At 40.6% G+C, this 17,003-nt stretch overlaps 2 protein-coding genes across 2 annotated transcripts; one reads left to right on the top strand and one right to left on the bottom strand.

Annotated features, from left to right (window-relative positions):
• Positions 1-33: 33 nt before the first annotated feature.
• nphs2 (NPHS2 stomatin family member, podocin) lies at positions 34-3,192 on the bottom strand. The gene is made up of 7 exons (XM_051077525.1): positions 2,692-3,192; positions 2,397-2,518; positions 1,966-2,038; positions 1,659-1,741; positions 1,167-1,426; positions 786-861; positions 34-247 (listed from the first exon to the last, which is right to left on the bottom strand). The coding sequence occupies exons 1-7, from the start codon at positions 3,002-3,004 to the stop codon at positions 38-40; spliced, it is 1,137 nt and encodes a 378-aa protein (XP_050933482.1). The 5' UTR covers positions 3,005-3,192; the 3' UTR covers positions 34-37.
• Positions 3,193-4,307: 1,115 nt separating this feature from the next.
• Positions 4,308-15,670, top strand: tdrd5 (tudor domain containing 5). The gene is given in 19 exon segments (XM_051077255.1): positions 4,308-4,586; positions 5,163-5,399; positions 5,542-5,753; positions 5,988-6,294; positions 6,621-6,781; positions 7,173-7,256; positions 7,566-7,622; positions 7,931-8,101; positions 8,235-8,411; positions 8,672-8,886; positions 9,230-9,439; positions 9,548-9,614; positions 10,133-10,333; positions 10,473-10,601; positions 12,089-12,154; positions 12,594-12,623; positions 12,625-12,780; positions 12,897-13,080; positions 15,024-15,670. Coding segments are annotated over 18 exon segments (2,724 nt in total). The 5' UTR covers positions 4,308-4,586; positions 5,163-5,170; the 3' UTR covers positions 15,092-15,670.
• Positions 15,671-17,003: the final 1,333 nt, after the last annotated feature.

The raw sequence follows: 17,003 nt of genomic DNA, 5'->3' as shown, positions 1-17,003 counted from the left end.
AATTACAATAATTAACATTTTATCTGATGACAGTCTGTCACATCATCGGCGAGTCTGTTTGTGGCTCCTCCTCTGTCACTCCTCCCTCTTCTTCCATGGCAGGAGGAGGAGGTGGAGGTAGAGATGATTGGTCAGAGGTCAAGCTGAGGAGATCTGGGGGGAATGGAAGGATCAGGGCAGGATGGAGGTGACGGAAGGAGGCCCTGAACCCGTCCCAGGCAGCTGTCTCTCCTTCTGCAGCTTTTACCTGGAGGATGAAAGGGCTGCTGTATGAAGTGCTTCTTTTTCAAACACTATTGGGGATGCAGAAAATGGCAGTTCTAAAGAATCACTGTTTTTCAGGCTTACTTCTCAGTCATACTTAGGGCTGGAAAAACAGCAAAATGGTTTGAAAAGGAGATGAAACCATGGTACATTTAGCACAGTGTGGCAAGGCATTGGAACAGGGATCGGCAATGGCTTGCTTTGCTGTTTGCCACTATCTTTTTTGTACTATTAGAAGTCACCAAAGTTAGACAAACATATTCTAACTGTACACATTGAAGATTTAATTACTGTGTTTGAATTTTATCAGCAATGGGATAGTTGAAATCCTGATCTTTGAAAAGTTATTTAAACAATGCTGATAATTTCCTGAATTTTTTAAATCTTTAGATAGGTGCCATATTTTACAAAAAAAGTACAAAATAGAAAATAAACAAGCCATAAACATTTGAAATGCAAAAACAAGCATTATATATATAGTAGTAAATATTAGATTATAAAAAGCTGGTATGGTTACTTACTCTGGCCTGCTGTCTCTTGACCTCAGCCTCAGCAGCCAGACTCTGCTGTAACTCCACAGGAAAACTGAGCTCGTCTCTGACAGAAAATCAAACACAAGCACAGCCCAGCCTGGTCAGCAGGGACTACAAATCTCAACATCCCTGTTTGCTGTTTACCTGGAAAAATCATTGCATGCAGAGGAAAAATCCTTTGCATGCAGAAACTGTCCTTTGTACTGTGAAAACCAGCTACTTTTTCTTTTGGCCTGACAGGTTTCAGAAATCATCTTTATTCTCTGTGGCCATCACGTTCTGCCCCCACAGTACCAATATATAGACCAGAATGCTTTGCTGCCACTGGATGTAATGTGGTTTGTGATTTTTAGTCTTGACTTGTCTTACATGTCCGCTCTCTCCACCCGGATGCCCCAGCGACAAGCAACAGAGTCAACAGCTGCTTGTATCTGCTGACCGATCCTCCTCCTGTGCAGCAGGATGTGGTTGAATGTGTGTTGGGCGAGAACGTCTCTGACCGCCGCCTGGACCAGAGACTGCAACACTGTGCTCAGACTGAACAGAGCTGTGCTGCACAGAGCCACATTCTCTATCTGGTAATAACACACTGCACTCAGCTCCGGCCTTACCAAGTCCTTTGTCACCACCTGCATACAGACATATAGTGTGAGGTAAATTAGTGCAACAAAGCTGGAATGCCACTTTAATGTAAACACGGTTCGAAGTTTACCAGCCGGTAGCGAAAAAGTTTGATCTCTTTATGGACTATGAAAGATTTAATTGCACATTCAATGAAAGGAGGGTGCATAAGCAGTAAACAGTTAATTATTATCCATCAATTTCACATATTCAGTTGTGTGTTTTCTTATTGTTTTGTACCGTGTGAAGAGGAACCTTCAGCATTTTCAGTCGGATGTCAACCTTGTGACACACATCAAGGAGTGGGAGGTAGAAAAGGAGGCCTGGACAGAGGAGGGAGACAGAATTGTTTTATGGACAGACTAAAACAATTTATGAATACAAATTTTGAGCATAACTGACTGTATTGTGTTCAAATTTTTCACAAGTCTGTAGCAGTATGATCACATAACCATGGCACATCCTTGATGTGGACAAAGTAAAAAAGTACAGTTTTTAAATCATCACCGACAACTGAGAATAAAAGATTACAGTATCCAGAGCCAACCTGGACCTCTGGGTCTTCCACGTAGCAGGTGACCCAGTCTGAAGATCACAGCTCTCTCATGCTCCCTCACTACCTGTCAATCAAAATGACAGGCATCAATCAGGCCATTTGAATAGAAAACAGTGATTGTCCAAATGGCAGAAAGAGATGGTTGTGAGGTGAAAGCGCTGAGTCTGACTCTGTAAAATGGCACATTTCAATGCTAAAATCCTCATATTCACTAAACAGTCTCAAAGAGTTATTTTTAGTGGCTCAGACTTAATCATATAATTCTCACCCTTTTACTTCTTCATCACAAGCTGCATGTGTCTAGTGGTTTGACCTCAGCCTAATCATTTACATAATGTAATTCCTGTATAAGATCTCAATATTTGTGAGGTAGATTATTGTAGAGTGTTTGGTTTCTGTTTGGTCTGTGGTGTAGTTCATACTTTGACACAGAACCAGATAGACACAGGGAGGAGGAGGAGAACCAGCGCCAAGACAGAGACCATCAACAGCCACTCAAACACTCCCAGGTTCTTGCGCTTCAAACCTGCAGAGAGCCACAGTACTTAGTATATAAAACTCCAACCATTTACACAGAATGAAGACTGGAAGAAAAACAGCCATTTTTACATCAAAAATTTTATATAAACAGAAATAAGTCAAGAACATAATATCAACGTTTCCCCCCCATGAGATTGAGAATCTATCTGAGTTTTCTTTCTTCAGGCTTCAACTTACCATCTTCCTGCTCTGCTGCTTCCAGGAGCCCCATGTTCTCCTCCTTGACCTCATCATCTCTCACTCTGTCTATGTCCACCACTGTAGATTTCAACTTCACCTCTGTCTCCTGTTCCTTCACCTCATTTGTCTCTGGTTTCTCCTTCCGTACCCTTTCTTTTCTCACTGATGATGCCTCAGGGAGCTGGCCTGCTTTCGATCCCGTTTGCCGGTGACTTCTGTTAGGCACCATGTCTCCCCTCTTACTCTTCTTCCTGGATGTCACACTGGATCCAGGCATGTGACTGGGGTGAACATCAGAGGACTTCTCCATATGGCTCTGCAGTAAAGTGCACAGGATACAGCAGAGATAAAGAAATGTGTAACTTTTACTGCTGTGAGGTGCTTCCTCTGGCTGGATGTCTGTAACAGGAGTCAGTGGCGCTGCTGTCTACTGTGGAAATGAGGCCGAATATGTGGATGGTGAATCAGGCTGACTGGATGTGGGAGTATAGGATGGCAGTGGGAGTGCCATCTGCTATCCTTTCTTGTTTCACATAATTTTAGGTCAGTGAACTTTTGTCTTTAATCTGTCATCAACAGATTGCCAAACTAAAATAACATAATGGCCTTATCAGACAGGAAATCAAAACATCCAGGGCCTGCTGGATGGGTTTATATCAGCAATATTCTGTTTTATCAGGTTTTTGTCTCTCTCCACTCAATCCAGTGTCTCATATTAGTTCAGGTTTGGTTTAGTACAACTGGGAAGCTCTTCATTATATCACAGAAACATCAAACCTCTCTCTAATCCCCTTAAAAATACACACTCCCCATTTTCTTCTATGAGTAAAGACGAGCAAAAATGTTCCCACTCTTAAGTATAATGTTAAGAGTTATTCTCACAGTTTTGGCAGACAGAATGGTAGTATGTGTACTGTAGGTATAGTCTGAGGGCACATCACCTAAATTTGTGTTTCTTCCTTGGTAAAACCAGTGCCACTCAGAGTCTACTGTCAGGACAAACTATGGTGGTGCAGCTCAGGGAGTCACAGTGTCTCTTCAGTGGGAATGTGCAGACTCAGGCCTCTTCTTTCCAAAGAGCTGATGTAGTGTTTTTTTCTTTGTTTTTAAAAGAAAACACACACACTGTCCTCCCTAATGCAACCCTAATTAAGCTGGAAATGAATTCTGTGGCCCACATGTCCTTCTGTTACGGAGGTCCTAAGTTTAACTGTGTGCAAACCCAGCCAAGAGGTGGTCAGTGCCAAGGGCCTCCAATCAAACCTTGGCTGAAGTGGGGACCAAATTTCTGGTGGTCAGGGAAAAATGCGTGGGTAAATATGGAACTTCAACAAATAAATTGCAGTATAATATGAAATATTGTCTGTAAGTCGTTTTATGATGTATCTACCATGTTTAACCATATGTAGTTATATCTGTTTGTTTGTTTTTTTTACATTATCAGCACATGCAAATAATGTGAAAAATATGCACTTCATATACGTACATATAAACCCAGTCTTATTTATAGTCTATACCTGACAAGATGAGACGATTACCCTATGAAATACACATCAATAGGTTTGTGTTTTTCTTTTACACTAGTCAGTCATCGTCAGTTCTGCAATAAACGATCTTTGTTCGCGACGCTGCCACGGTAACGCCACTGCACCGACAGTTTCTTTTACCGTAGCTACACAGGTAATTGAAAGAACTGCATTGGATTTTTACTCCAGTAAAAGTATATTTAATCACTGGGATGGATTACTATATCAGATGACAACAACGCACGCGGTCCTTTCTTTCTTTTGTGGCTGTTTTTCTACACGTTTAAAGTTGTGCTAGCAACAGGTGTGAAGAGAGCGGAGGTTGAGCTACAGAAAGGCCGAGACGTCGTGGGAGGACCGCACAGGGTAGCGTTACTTTTGGAGCCATTTGACGACAGTACAGACACACTATACATACTGCATACTTTGACACTGCAAGTGAAGGTTTTCAGTATTGCAGTAGATGACTGTATGCTTAACCCACAGAGGTTCTCGGTTCTGCGAAGAGGAGGCTAACGTTAAGTTATGCTAATTTAACTGATAGCCATGTGCAGTTGTCGTTGACGTGTCTATGGGGGAACACGAGTAGCTACGCATTTTTATTTCACTCCTGTTAATGGCGCAGTAGTGTCACTTCAAGGGGGTTTATTTGACCTAGAATGCAATATATATATATATATATATATATATATATGTGTGTGTGTGTGTGTGTGTGTGTAATGTAAGAATTAAAAATGGCTGCAAGCGAGACGTCGTGACCTCAACTGCCTCCACCTGACATTTTAACAATTTACATACATTTTAAAGAAAAATGCGACCTTATCATTCTGTGTTGCGAAATGTCATTCAATTGTTCATACCCCAGCACCATCTGGCTGAGTTCAGGATAAACAGTCATGTTTTATTAACTTTTTTCCTCTTGCTTTGTTCACCACATGTCAGCAAGCAAGATGAACCAGGAAGAGGTTTTGTCTAAGCTGAAAAAGGATGTTCGCTCCTTGCTCATTTCGTCCAAGTTGGGCCTGGAGCCTGATCAGCTCCGGCGAGACTATGTCTCAATGTTAGGGCATCCCATGCCCCTGAAACAGCTGGGCTTCGCAAACATCCTGGAAATGGTGAAGGAGATGCCTGATGTGGTGTCCGTAAACTTCAGGGCAGATGGTAGCCCGATCTTAAAGGGTAGACTCTCTTTATTTATTTGAGCATGTATTTAACTGCATTGAATTCAGGTGAAGCTTGATGTAATATTATCCTATTGTCTTTCAAACATCTAAACAAATCCTTTTATTTCTTGCTGTCACTTTCATTTACATCATTGCAGCTGTTAGTGATGAGTCCACCCGGAACATTGAGGAGCTAGTAGCCAAGCAGCGCACATCTAAAAATGACAAAAAATTCAGGAGGGGAGGTGTCAGCTACTTCTCGCCACGCTACTGTCAGCTTCCCCCCCCTGTGTTCCTCCCCAGAAGAGGTCGTGCTCCTCCAGCTCTCCCTGCCCAGCTCAGGGCACAGCTCCGCATCCTGCTCTCCCAGGTATGACTTCATAATTCATTGTTTCTCACCAAAATGAGAAACGACATTGTATAGTCCCAATTTGAATGCCCTTGAAACAGGAGTGTACTATTTAATCACACCCAAATAAATCAGAGGCAGGGAGGTCAGTCTGACTGTTATGTCTTTTATTTTTTATTTTTCTAACCTAGATCATGTAGTTCTGTTGTTGCAAAATGTTGTCTTGTTTGAGTAATGATGTGGCCCCTCTCCCAGGGTCCTCTCAGGTTATCTGTGCTGGAGGCCAGCTACCTGCGCTGCTTTGGCCACCCTCTGCGTGTTCACAACTATGGCTTCTACTCCACTGGAGAGATGCTGGAGGCAGCAGCTGACCTGGTCCTCATCCAGCAGGGCAGGCAGGGCTCAGTTCTGACCCTGAGGGAACACATGCTTCCCAGGCCACTGATCATACCATCCAGTCCATCAAGGAGGACTGGACCTACAAAACCACAATTACCTAGGTGTAACAAGCCAGCATTCAAAGGGCCAGACATCAAAGCTCAGACTGCAACAATATCTCCAGGTGTGTTATTAGAGAGGTGGGTTTACATAGGTGGTAAATGCATCTTTTTTGGAGACACTTATGCATTTAGACCTTTTTATTATACTTAGCAATCCATGTAGTATCTTTTTGGATTGCATTTACACTTGGCTTTTTTGAAATTGGTTAGCTATTTAATCTGTCCAAGGTGTATGGATTGACTAAATGTTATTGGGGTTATTAGGTCAATAATGACAAACCAACACACGCTCCAAACTCTGTATATTGAATTATTTTAATGTAAGATTTGCACAGAAAGCACTGAGTTGGGGGTCTTCATATTTTGAAAAATGTTTGTGCTCTCCCAGTGAAGCAGAGTCCTCTGATCCAGACTTCTACTGAGACAACCTTGGACCTTGTCTGTAAAGAGTCAGCAACTGTTGGTAACAAGCCGAAAATGGTTAAGAACCAGAAAGCTGAACCACAGCTATGCCAGGAAGGTCAACTCTTTGAGAAACGTGTCCTCAAGGTTTGTTGTATTTAAAATAAAGAAAACTAGTAACTGCATATGTATGGGTTGCTTAAGACCAGACGAGACCATGAAGGATCATTCTTTAGTATTCCATTCCTTCCAGGTCTTGTTGCTTAAACTGGATATGCAAACACAACTTATACAGGAGGCAAAAGTATATTTGTGTGTGTGTTGAATCAGCAATTTTGTGTTGCAGTTGCCACCTTGACACTTGACACACGAGCTCTTGTAAGCATTCAGTGTGTTATTGATCTGGGTTCATTTTGACATACCACAGCAGAAGTACAACAAACATTTTTACATCACTCAGTTACTTAAATCAGTAAGTGAATTGTGGGGAAAAGAGATTTAGTGTTCAGTTTTTTTTCCTACTTAATTTCTACATCAGCTGGAAGAGGAGCTGCGCCAGCGAATCGTTGAGAATGGAGTAGCTGGTACCATCAGTCAGGAGCTGAAGGACAAGTTGAGAAAGGTCAGACTTTCTGCAAGGTTAAGCAGCTGTTTTAGTGTCACTAGGAACTCCCAAGTTTGTAATATTCTTTGCTTTCATGGCAAGAATTATGTCCTGGCCTTAATTGAAAGTCATTACCCATATGATTGTAAGCCTTGAAATGTCTCATAATGTGTGTCACATATGTCTGTATCATAGTGACTGACTATAAGATTTTTCTTCAAAACTGGAGGGTGATAACTGTCACAGTGTAAAGATGTAAAGAAAATAATCAAGACACGTGGTTTCAAGTCTTGTAATAAAACTCTTTATATATTCATGACTCTGCAGGTTGTCGGTCAGAGCAGTGATGGATTATCGGTGCATGATCTGCCTACTGAGTACACGGTAAATTTAAAAAAAAAAAAAAAGGACATGCAAAACTCGTTCACCTTCAGTGTCATATGATAAAATAAGACAAAGCAGTCATTCATTTGAGGAACAGGATTCAGTCTTTCTAGATTCAGCTAAATAAATAGAATGGGCTTCACTAGAAAGTAACTCAGTCATGTTTAGCTCAGTTGTCCTAATAGTGGTTAAGAAGAGAGCAGTTTCAAGACAAAGGTGCCTCATTGCAATGGAGAGCTTAGATAATAATAAAAGATGCATGGTGACAGTATTGGGAAGCTCACCAGTATTGTTTTTTTACTCTTCAGAGGCTTTTTGGTGAGGAGCTGCCACTGCTACAGAGTGGTTTTGTCAGTGTCACTGAACTGGTTGCTGCCATGAATGACATCTTCCACCTGAAACCTGCAGAAGGTGACAGTGGACACCACTGGATAGTCACAGACATACAGGGCAGTGACAGCACACAGTCAGGTGTGTATGTACATGTATTCAAATAACAGTTGATGGTTTGTCAGAACTAGTTGGTTGTGACATTGGAAATGTCACAGAGGAGATGCCATGTGAACAATGGCTTCCAACTAAGCATGGAATTTATTTTTCTTTATTTTGTAGACTCAAAGGCAACAGGGGAGTTTTGGTGATGGTGTGAAGCCGCTACTTAAGAGCTACTACCTCAGCTGTGGAGAGTCTCCTTGGGAAGGTAAACAGGAAGCAGACGACGATAATATCACAACAGATGATGAGAATGAGGAGCGAGAGACCAGTGACGATTCCAAGACCCAAGAAATGGTTAGGTGACATCTTTTTCATCATATTATTTTACATTTCTAGGCTCTAAAGACAATCTCTAAGAGAGAGACCTAAATGAAGTGATTGTCAAATAATTAGATTTAAGAAGTAGCATTATCAGTCTACCCTGCATAAAATGTCAGGCCTACAAATTTACTGAAGTTGTTTATAATAATTTACGATATTATTATGTTTTGTAGAATGATACTGAATATAGACTACTTTCACTTTGCTTTTAATCTATCTGTATCTACCTGTAGATGTCTGAGATGTACCCTGCCATTCAGGTGCATAGCAGCCCTGCCATACCCCTGGATGCCCTGCAGAGTCAACGTCTCCGGCCACCGACACGCCACACTGCTCGCGAGTTGGTAGAAGTCCTGGTGGAGCAGGTGGAGTCACCAGGACATTTCTACATCCGCTTCAGTGAGAGTGAGGAGGCGCGAGCTATGGAGGACATGATGATTGAGATGAGGTGGTGGACATGTTAGTGGCAGCTTACTTTATAGATAATGTACCAACACTTCCTGTATCTATTGTGCCCTTATGCATCATTATGAGCCCCCTTTGGAATTACATAGCATAATCAGTAATATAATGAATAATGTCCTTCTTTATGTATTTTCTAAAAGTGAGGTTCATCATTATGAGAACCAAATTGCACTTAATCAGGAAGACCATTTATTTATTGTGTGCATCTCTGAAATGTATTTACCCAAACTAGTTCCTCTTGAGGTATCTGATTTCCAAAAAAATGATGAGTAAAAATAAATGTGTCAACAAATTTTTAACTTTTCCTCTCCACTTTTCACCTGTAGACGATGTTATACCTCTCCTGAGGTGTCAGAGCGCTACCGCCTTCCTGAGCAATTTGTCCGACGGGGTCAGGTCTGCTGCGCATCACCTAAAGGAATGTGGTTCTACCGGGTGGTGATCCATCAGATCATCAGCCGCACTCAAGTTGAGGTGTACTATGTCGACTTTGGTGATACAACCATTGTGCAGACCACCAACCTCAAGTTCCTCAAGTAGGGGCATCTCGAACACTGAAACAGTTAATCAGTACAAGTCCTTCACTAAGCTAGTCAGTGTGTGTGTGTTTTTTGCAGAGCATTCTATATCTCTCTGTTTCCCAGATCGTGTTATTCGGCTCTTCCAGCACAAGCTGTTCCATCATCACTCGCTGGAATTAAACCCACTGCTGTGAGTTTGATAGCTGACACATGTGAACCTTCATGCAAAACTCTGCATCACTTCATAGTTAAAACCAAAATGTTCTCTGTCTTGTATTAGTGCTTAAGACTAGGCATGGGCCAGTATAAGAATCTGACAGTATGATAACCTTAAGCAAAAATTTCACAGTTTAGCAGTATTAAATATCTAAAATTAGTTATTTTGAGATGCCTTGTACGAAAAGCAATCAGTTTTATTTTAAAACGACACCGAATGTTTAAAACGTTAGTAAATGTTTGTGTTAAGCTAAGGGGGGGTTGGTATATTGCAGGAACGGTAAGATGGAAAATATCGTGGTTTTGAAACCTTGACTTTCAAACCATGGTACCTTGAAACCAGTAACTGGCCTATGCCTACTTAAGACAGTGTTGAACTTCTTCCATTCATTCTGCATCATTACCAGAGTGATTTTCCTTGTACATATCATATTGCTGTTGTAACCACTGACTTTTAGGAATAAGAGTGTTGTTGTGGTTTGTCTCTTGCAGGGCACCTGGACTGCTAATGCCACAGCTTCTTTTCAGAAGCTGTGCTGTGATCGCACCCTGGTTGGTGCTCTTAATTGTTACACTGGGGATGTGCTGCAGCTCTACCTGTGTGACACCAACACTGAAATAGACATCTACATCCACACTGTCCTGCTGAACCAGGGGCACGGAACACCCTGCAGCCCCACAGCCAGTGCAGCAGTGAGCCACACACACAAACCTTTTTGAATCGTGACCATGATGATTTTTTTTGATGAGTTGGCAGGTGTCTGCCATATGCACTGTACACTTAAGAGCAGTAATATTGAGTCAAGTCGCTGGTCCTGCATTCTTTCCTCAGCTGTGTATCCAGGTCAGTCCAGTGAGTCTCTACCTGGGAGAGGGAATGGTTAATCTGCCAGAGTTGGAAGAGGAGAGGACCCCCAGCTCAGCAAGCACTCCTGAACAGTCCAAGTTGGCTACACTAAAGGTAGTTAAGACACACACTTACAAGCTTAACACACACACTGAGAAACCTAGCTGCTGCTGTTCTATGTAAGCCAAACAAAACTTTGTGAATGTCTGTGGTGCATTTGCAGCTTTATGTCTCAATTGTTTGTTATCTATGAGCACACTCTCTTTGTCTCTTCTCTCACCCCCTCTCTCACTTGCTTTTTCTTACCCAGGCTTTTAATGTCGCTGTAACCAGGCCTTTTGTTCCTCACTGTCCATTGCTCTTATCTTACCAGCCATACTGTCAGTGCTGCAGGCCCACAGCAGCACCAAACACCCTCAACACACACTGACACACATTCAAATCAAACGCACACATCATCTTGCTGAAGTGGGTAGAGGTTGGGATGGCAGCGGCAGTGGCGGCAGTCCAATGCGGCTTAATGTATAGTCACACTGTTGGAAGGTCACAGCTTGTTGTTGGCCAGTAAATAAGATGACAGCCAATCAGTGGGCTGTTTAATGGCTACAAGAACTGAACAAGGGAATAAAGCAACCCCCCTGCTCACTAGCCAGAGATACTGTTCATAGGTAGTAAGTTATTAATGTGTTTCTACTTTTGAAATTTGATATCACAGAGATTACACAACCAGATTGGGTGGCAGAGTGTGTTCTTTTGCTGCTGTCTCACCCTCTGATGACAGAAATTGATTGTGTCAACATGGACCTGATGTGAGAGTTGGATCCCACCTGATAAATATCAAACTTGAGCCTTGCTGTATAAGACATATGTTTCCAGCTAATGGTTTTTGAAAGCTTTCACCAAACTTGGAACAGTGTTTTATCTGCCTGTTTCAATTCTCACGAATTCTCGGCTTTCCAAAATGGGAAAAAATCTGAATGTTTACTGACTTACTTGTTACTCAAGTACTCTGAATATTTACTTTAATGTATGCATGTAATGGCTAAGCCTGAGCCATTATTCACTGTCACCTAATAAGCCTGACAGATCCTCAGAGTACCTCATCTGTTGTTCATCTATACAACATTTAAATTAAATTAAGGTCTAAATAGTACCTTAATTGATAGTGACTTTTTCAGCATTTAAGAGTGCTTCTTCTCCCTGAAGTAAAGTTTATTCTGATGTTAATGGAGGCAGTCATTAATTTGTTGGAGGCGGCTGGCTCCAATATTAACAGCTTCAGAAAACTCTACAGTTATTAGAGCTATATATTACACCTATAGTTACAGTTAACATAGTCATAAATCTGTTGCAGTGAATAAACATCCTCTGTTTGGAATAAAGTGACATTGGCCTTTCATATGTTCATTGAAGCAATGCTACTATCTAAATTGTCATATTAATAACTAATGTCCAATATAACATACTTACGGGATTTTCTATTTGCAGATTTATAAACCTATTAATTCACCCATAGCAAATACAGCTAAAGACCACTGTATACTTACATTTGTTTGTGAAGTGTAAATCTGAAGCATACAAGGGGTTTCTTGGTATCTCAGGTAGATGAGGAAGAGCTGCCTGCCCTGGAGTTTATTGAGGACTATGAGGTCAGCCCCCACTTCCAGGTATAACCACCTGACACTGCCTTTATCCAGAGCCACAGCACCGCTGGCTTCAATCTGTACATTTGCAAAACCTAAAATTTGACATACTTGGGATACTTTTAGCTTCTGTTTGGCACTGCACCTTGTTGTCACTTTGTTTATTCAACACCTATGCTAGGTTTAATTCATTCTGAATTTACACCAGTGAAATAAACAGTTTTAATGAACATTTTAGTATTTCGAGCCTCTAGACTGAATTATTAATGTACGTACTTGTAGAATGCAACACAGATTATTATACATCACTGATTCACATTGCTTTTATCACTGCAATCACCTAATTTTAATAAAGAATAAATGGGTTAAAACAGATAATGTTAGACAGTGCTGAAAAAAACAAACAAAAAAAACAATAGTGTGAACTATCACTGCTGACATCTTATTGTTGTGTCTTGTTCAGGGTAAGCCGGCCAACCCATTCAATGCTCTGCCTGAATGACCAAGCCCTCAGCTGTGGTGAATTGGGTTGGGCCTTGTTCAATGAATCTTCTCCTACCAACCCTACTAGTCCCACCTCCAGCCCTTTCAGTCCTCCAGATCTGATCCAGACCAAGACAGCCTTGGGTCCCTGTAAAGTTCATCCTGAAGTGAGAAAGCATAATTTGTGTTTCACTACAGATTCGTTTTTTTGTAAAGCACTTTAAAAACAAAATAATGGCGATAGTTGTTTTTGTCCATTAAACAAAGTTTACTCTGTTTTCAGACACTGACCATGACTACTACTACAACTACATCCAGCATCAATTCCACCTCCACCTGTTCGACACCAGAAAAGGAGCAGCGCTGGCCAAAGGTCGCTGCCCCATTGTTGGTCAGAGCACCTCCGATCCTGAGGACCCTTAGCCTCCACACCCCTGACCTGGGCCAAATCCAGGACTGCACTCAGGGTACATACACAGTTATACTGACTTATTTTTGAGGGAAGTACAATACACAATGCACAAAAGTCATGATGTAAAAAGTCTTAGGATTCAAAATGAGTAACTACAGCAGATTCATAAAAATCAGCATTTTGCATTTTATAATAGTGTTAGCATAGTGTTATTTAGGGAGAAGAGCCAGAATGCACCACTTCCTGTAATGCACTACAATTTTTTTCAGTGTTCTATTTAGTGGACCAAAGGTTTTCAAAGTTTTGTTGTCATTACTCATATTATTATTCTTTGTCCTACCTCTATTTGTGAGATCATCTTTTATTATAGCATCTTCTGATCATGTATCATGTCTGTGTGTTTACACAGCTGAGTTAGAAGTCTTAGGAGATGATTTTTGATGCAAATTCCAGCTATCAGGTGCGAAGGGTAAATATAAAGGGTTAAGTTCATCCTAATGCATTGTTATACTGCTAAAAATATGAACATTAGATTTTTCAAGTCATCTCAGAGCTTTACTCATTTGTCAGAGTAGTTACAATTTTTTCCAAGTTTTAAAACAATAACGCAGGAACAAAAATCCAAGTGTACACACAAAGGCTTGGCTTCTCTTGCATAAACACTAATTTTCTAATAGAATTATACAATGACCTTTATTAACCTGCTCATGTACACTCATTCTCTCTCTCTCTCTCTCTCTATCTATCTATCTATCTCTATCTCTCTATCTATCTACCTATCTACCTATCTACCTCTACCTCTACCACACATAGAAAAAACCCTTTAATGAAATTAGAGTGTATCCATGGATGCAGAGAGTGCGTATTGATTTCCATCCTGCTGCTTGCAGTGGTGGATGTACCTGTACTGAGAACCTGACACAGATTCAATTAGACCTGTTACCAGAGCTATTTGACCCAACAAGCTGCTTTCATTGCATTTGTCCTGATATCGATACAGTGCTGTTCCACCACACTTCCACTTGCCCAGTGTTAATGAAAAAAGCAAAACAGAGTGGGTCAAGGCAGACATATCTACAAATTGCTTTTTGTGAACTGTAGTGTGACGTTGTGCTTCACACAGCTGCAAATACAGATGAAAGCACAAGATAGAAACTGGAATTAGTGCATGACAGAGTAGAAGATAGGATGTTTGTATCTTTGTTCTGAAAATGTGTGACTACATACAGACAGCAAAAATTGACATTCTGCTGGCAATATTTCCTGCAGTTAGCATTAGTTAATTTATACCAAGTAGTTAGTGTATATTAATTATAAGCTAATGGCTGTAGTTAATAGCAGTTAATCTTTCTACTTGCTTCTCCTTTCTATATTTTGTTTCCTAGCATGTCCTGATGCTTGTATGCCGGGTTCCCTGGAAAACCTGACATTGCAGAAACTTGACTCAGAAATGACACACTGAAAGCAAACTCGGCATTTGTCCCATGTCGCGATTCTCTTGTATCTCTTTTGATATATTTACAGCTGAGTGTGACAGCTCAGCAGACCTTTTACCTGTGGAAGAGTCAGTGCTCAGCTTGTTGTTGAGCCACTCCTCAGAGAAAACACTGTGTGTGTTGTTTGTTTTTAATGATCTCCATTGGTTAAAGTTCTCACTTTGCTGCAGGAATGTTAAAGTGTCCTCAGTATGTGCTTGCTACACCCTGACATCACTGTCAGGTATGTGTGCAGGTCCAGCATAGCGCACAACTCGCAGTAGGGGTTATCATGAGACTCACTTTTAGCTCCCGACTTAATTATCACTTTTTTTAGCAATATTTGGTAAGTTTGAGGGTCAGTGTTGGAGTTATGTATGTTAAATCACAACCAATGTGTCACTCACAATATGGAGGCAAAGTATTTATTTATATGACTCTCTAACTCTGTTAACATTGTGATATTTAGTAAAATGATAATATTGATATTGATATTAATACTGTGTTTGATTCTGTTGTCCAGGTGCACCTGTTTCTCCACTCCACCTGCGAAACTCTGGCATCCTATTTCCCTTGTTTGGGACCAGGTAGGTCGTGCCTCCTACAATCCACCCCAAACTTACTCCCAACCCAGATAACTGAACGAGTCAAAACACGAAGGAATATTTACAGTATTTCTTAATAACTGATAAAAAATCTTGAGACTCTTTGGAGAATCCAGTTTGGGAATAATTTTGTCAGCAAGGACAGAGGACTTGAGTTATGCACTGACTCATAAAAAAGTGTTAAAATCATTTCTATAAGAAGTTATTTTCCATGTCATTTTAATCTAATCTCGATCAGTTAAATTGTATGTTAGGCTCTGTTAGTTTGATGTTGCTGTAATTGTAGCACTTTCCGAACAGTTTGGTCTTGGAAGAGAAAAACAAAAAATACAGGAAATGGATGGCTGTTCTTTTTTAAATGTGAATAGGCTTGTGAATGCTTTTTTTTTTTTTTTTTTAACAATTTCTTTGTTTTGGTCAAGCTTTTTATCATTTTCTCTGAGGCCATCAAGATGTCTGTGATGTGTTAAATGGTTTAATTTCTTTAAACATATTAATAGTGTTCTGCACTGGGTTAAAACATTTCAAAATGCTGTTATAATGAATATTACATAAACATGTAAGTCATGACAAAACAAATTTTATTTTGGAAAATAAATTTTATTTACTTGAATATTTTAGTATTTCAAATTGTGTCATGTGATCCTTAGTAGTGACTTTAAGAGATGGATGTTTCCTCCCTCAGCTTTTTCTGCTCAAACATACAGATGCATACAAATATTGTAAGTTTTCTTCATATTGTTACCTTTTGATCTTTTTAAAAAAAAAGAAAAAAGTTTTGGTTCAGGATGCTCCAGTCAGTTTTTTTTATTTTAGTCTTGTTAGTCCAGTAATGCTGCAGCTATAGTGCATTTCCTCTTCCCTGGTTCTACTCAGGACTGTGCCAATGTGACCTTCAGACAGGCAATTAATCCATACTTTGCCTCATCCCGCTGACTCAATCAAACTGCTTTTATTCATACAAATTTGTTTTCCTTCATTTGACTTGGGTGACTCGGCTCTTCCAATGAAAGCTGTATGTGAACAGATGCACCTTAAAATTGTGTCTCAGAGGGAATATGAATGACTAAAGAGACAAGATCAGTGCACAGGAATAATGAATAAAACAAAAACAAGGAGTCTTTCTCTCAACTCAGTGATGCTCATTGTTGTGAGTCAAGGTGCCTTACTGAGCAGAGCTGACAGTTGTGGAGCTGTCTAAATATAGACTCAAGTTTTCTGCATCTCATTTTCTGATAAAGGGTTTAGAGAAAAACCTAATGTATGTATCCCTGTAAAACCTACAGAGAGACTGGAACTTGCTCTGATTTCTAAAGGTGAAAACAGAATGTTGAGTCCTGGATCATTAGCCTGCATCCTGCTGGGCTCCCTGACCTTTACTGGACCAGCCAGTTAGCTTTTTAAAAGGTTCCTAATGAGAAGAGCTCCTCCTCTCACTCTAACACAGCTATGCAGTGAAGAACATTAACCTACATACTGTATATACACACACACACACACACACACACACACATCAGAATAAATACAACATGACAAAAACTGGCCTTCACACACTCACCTTGTCCTGATTTTCAAGCAGATATACAATGGCGGTGTTTAACAAGCATGCATGTAATCACACACACACACAGACAGCACCAGAACACCACAAAAAGCTTTTACAAATGCACACGCACATTGCAAAGCATTGCTTGATACAGGCTGAGGCTTGGTAAGGCAGATGCTCTGTAAACCTTATTAAGGAAGAGAGTAATGTGGTTGTAGCTGAATTAGCGGCCGACAGCAGCAGAACATCTGTGTGCTGAATGAAGCACTAAGATCTGATGGCTTTGATTTACAGATGAGACCCTAAGCCAGACTGTCAAAGGAGGTCTGCTTTTGTTTTACAGGCTTTGGTT

Source organism: Lates calcarifer, linkage group LG17 (genome assembly GCF_001640805.2).
Source record: "Lates calcarifer isolate ASB-BC8 linkage group LG17, TLL_Latcal_v3, whole genome shotgun sequence".
Taxonomy (NCBI): Eukaryota; Metazoa; Chordata; class Actinopteri; family Centropomidae; genus Lates; species Lates calcarifer.
Note: the sequence above shows the minus strand (reverse complement) of the source record. Positions and strands in the feature narration are given on the sequence as shown.

Excerpts from the sequence above, each read along its gene's own strand:
- nphs2 (XM_051077525.1), bottom strand. The coding sequence starts at position 3,004 with ATGGAGAAGTCCTCTGATGTTCACCCCAGTCACATGCCTGGATCCAGT. Across the intron at positions 2,519-2,691 it reads AGCAGCAGAGCAGGAAGATG|TACTGTGGCTCTCTGCAGGT; the intron begins GTAAGTTGAAGC and ends TTATATACTAAG. Across the intron at positions 1,742-1,965 it reads TGGAAGACCCAGAGGTCCAG|GCCTCCTTTTCTACCTCCCA; the intron begins GTTGGCTCTGGA and ends TCCTCTGTCCAG.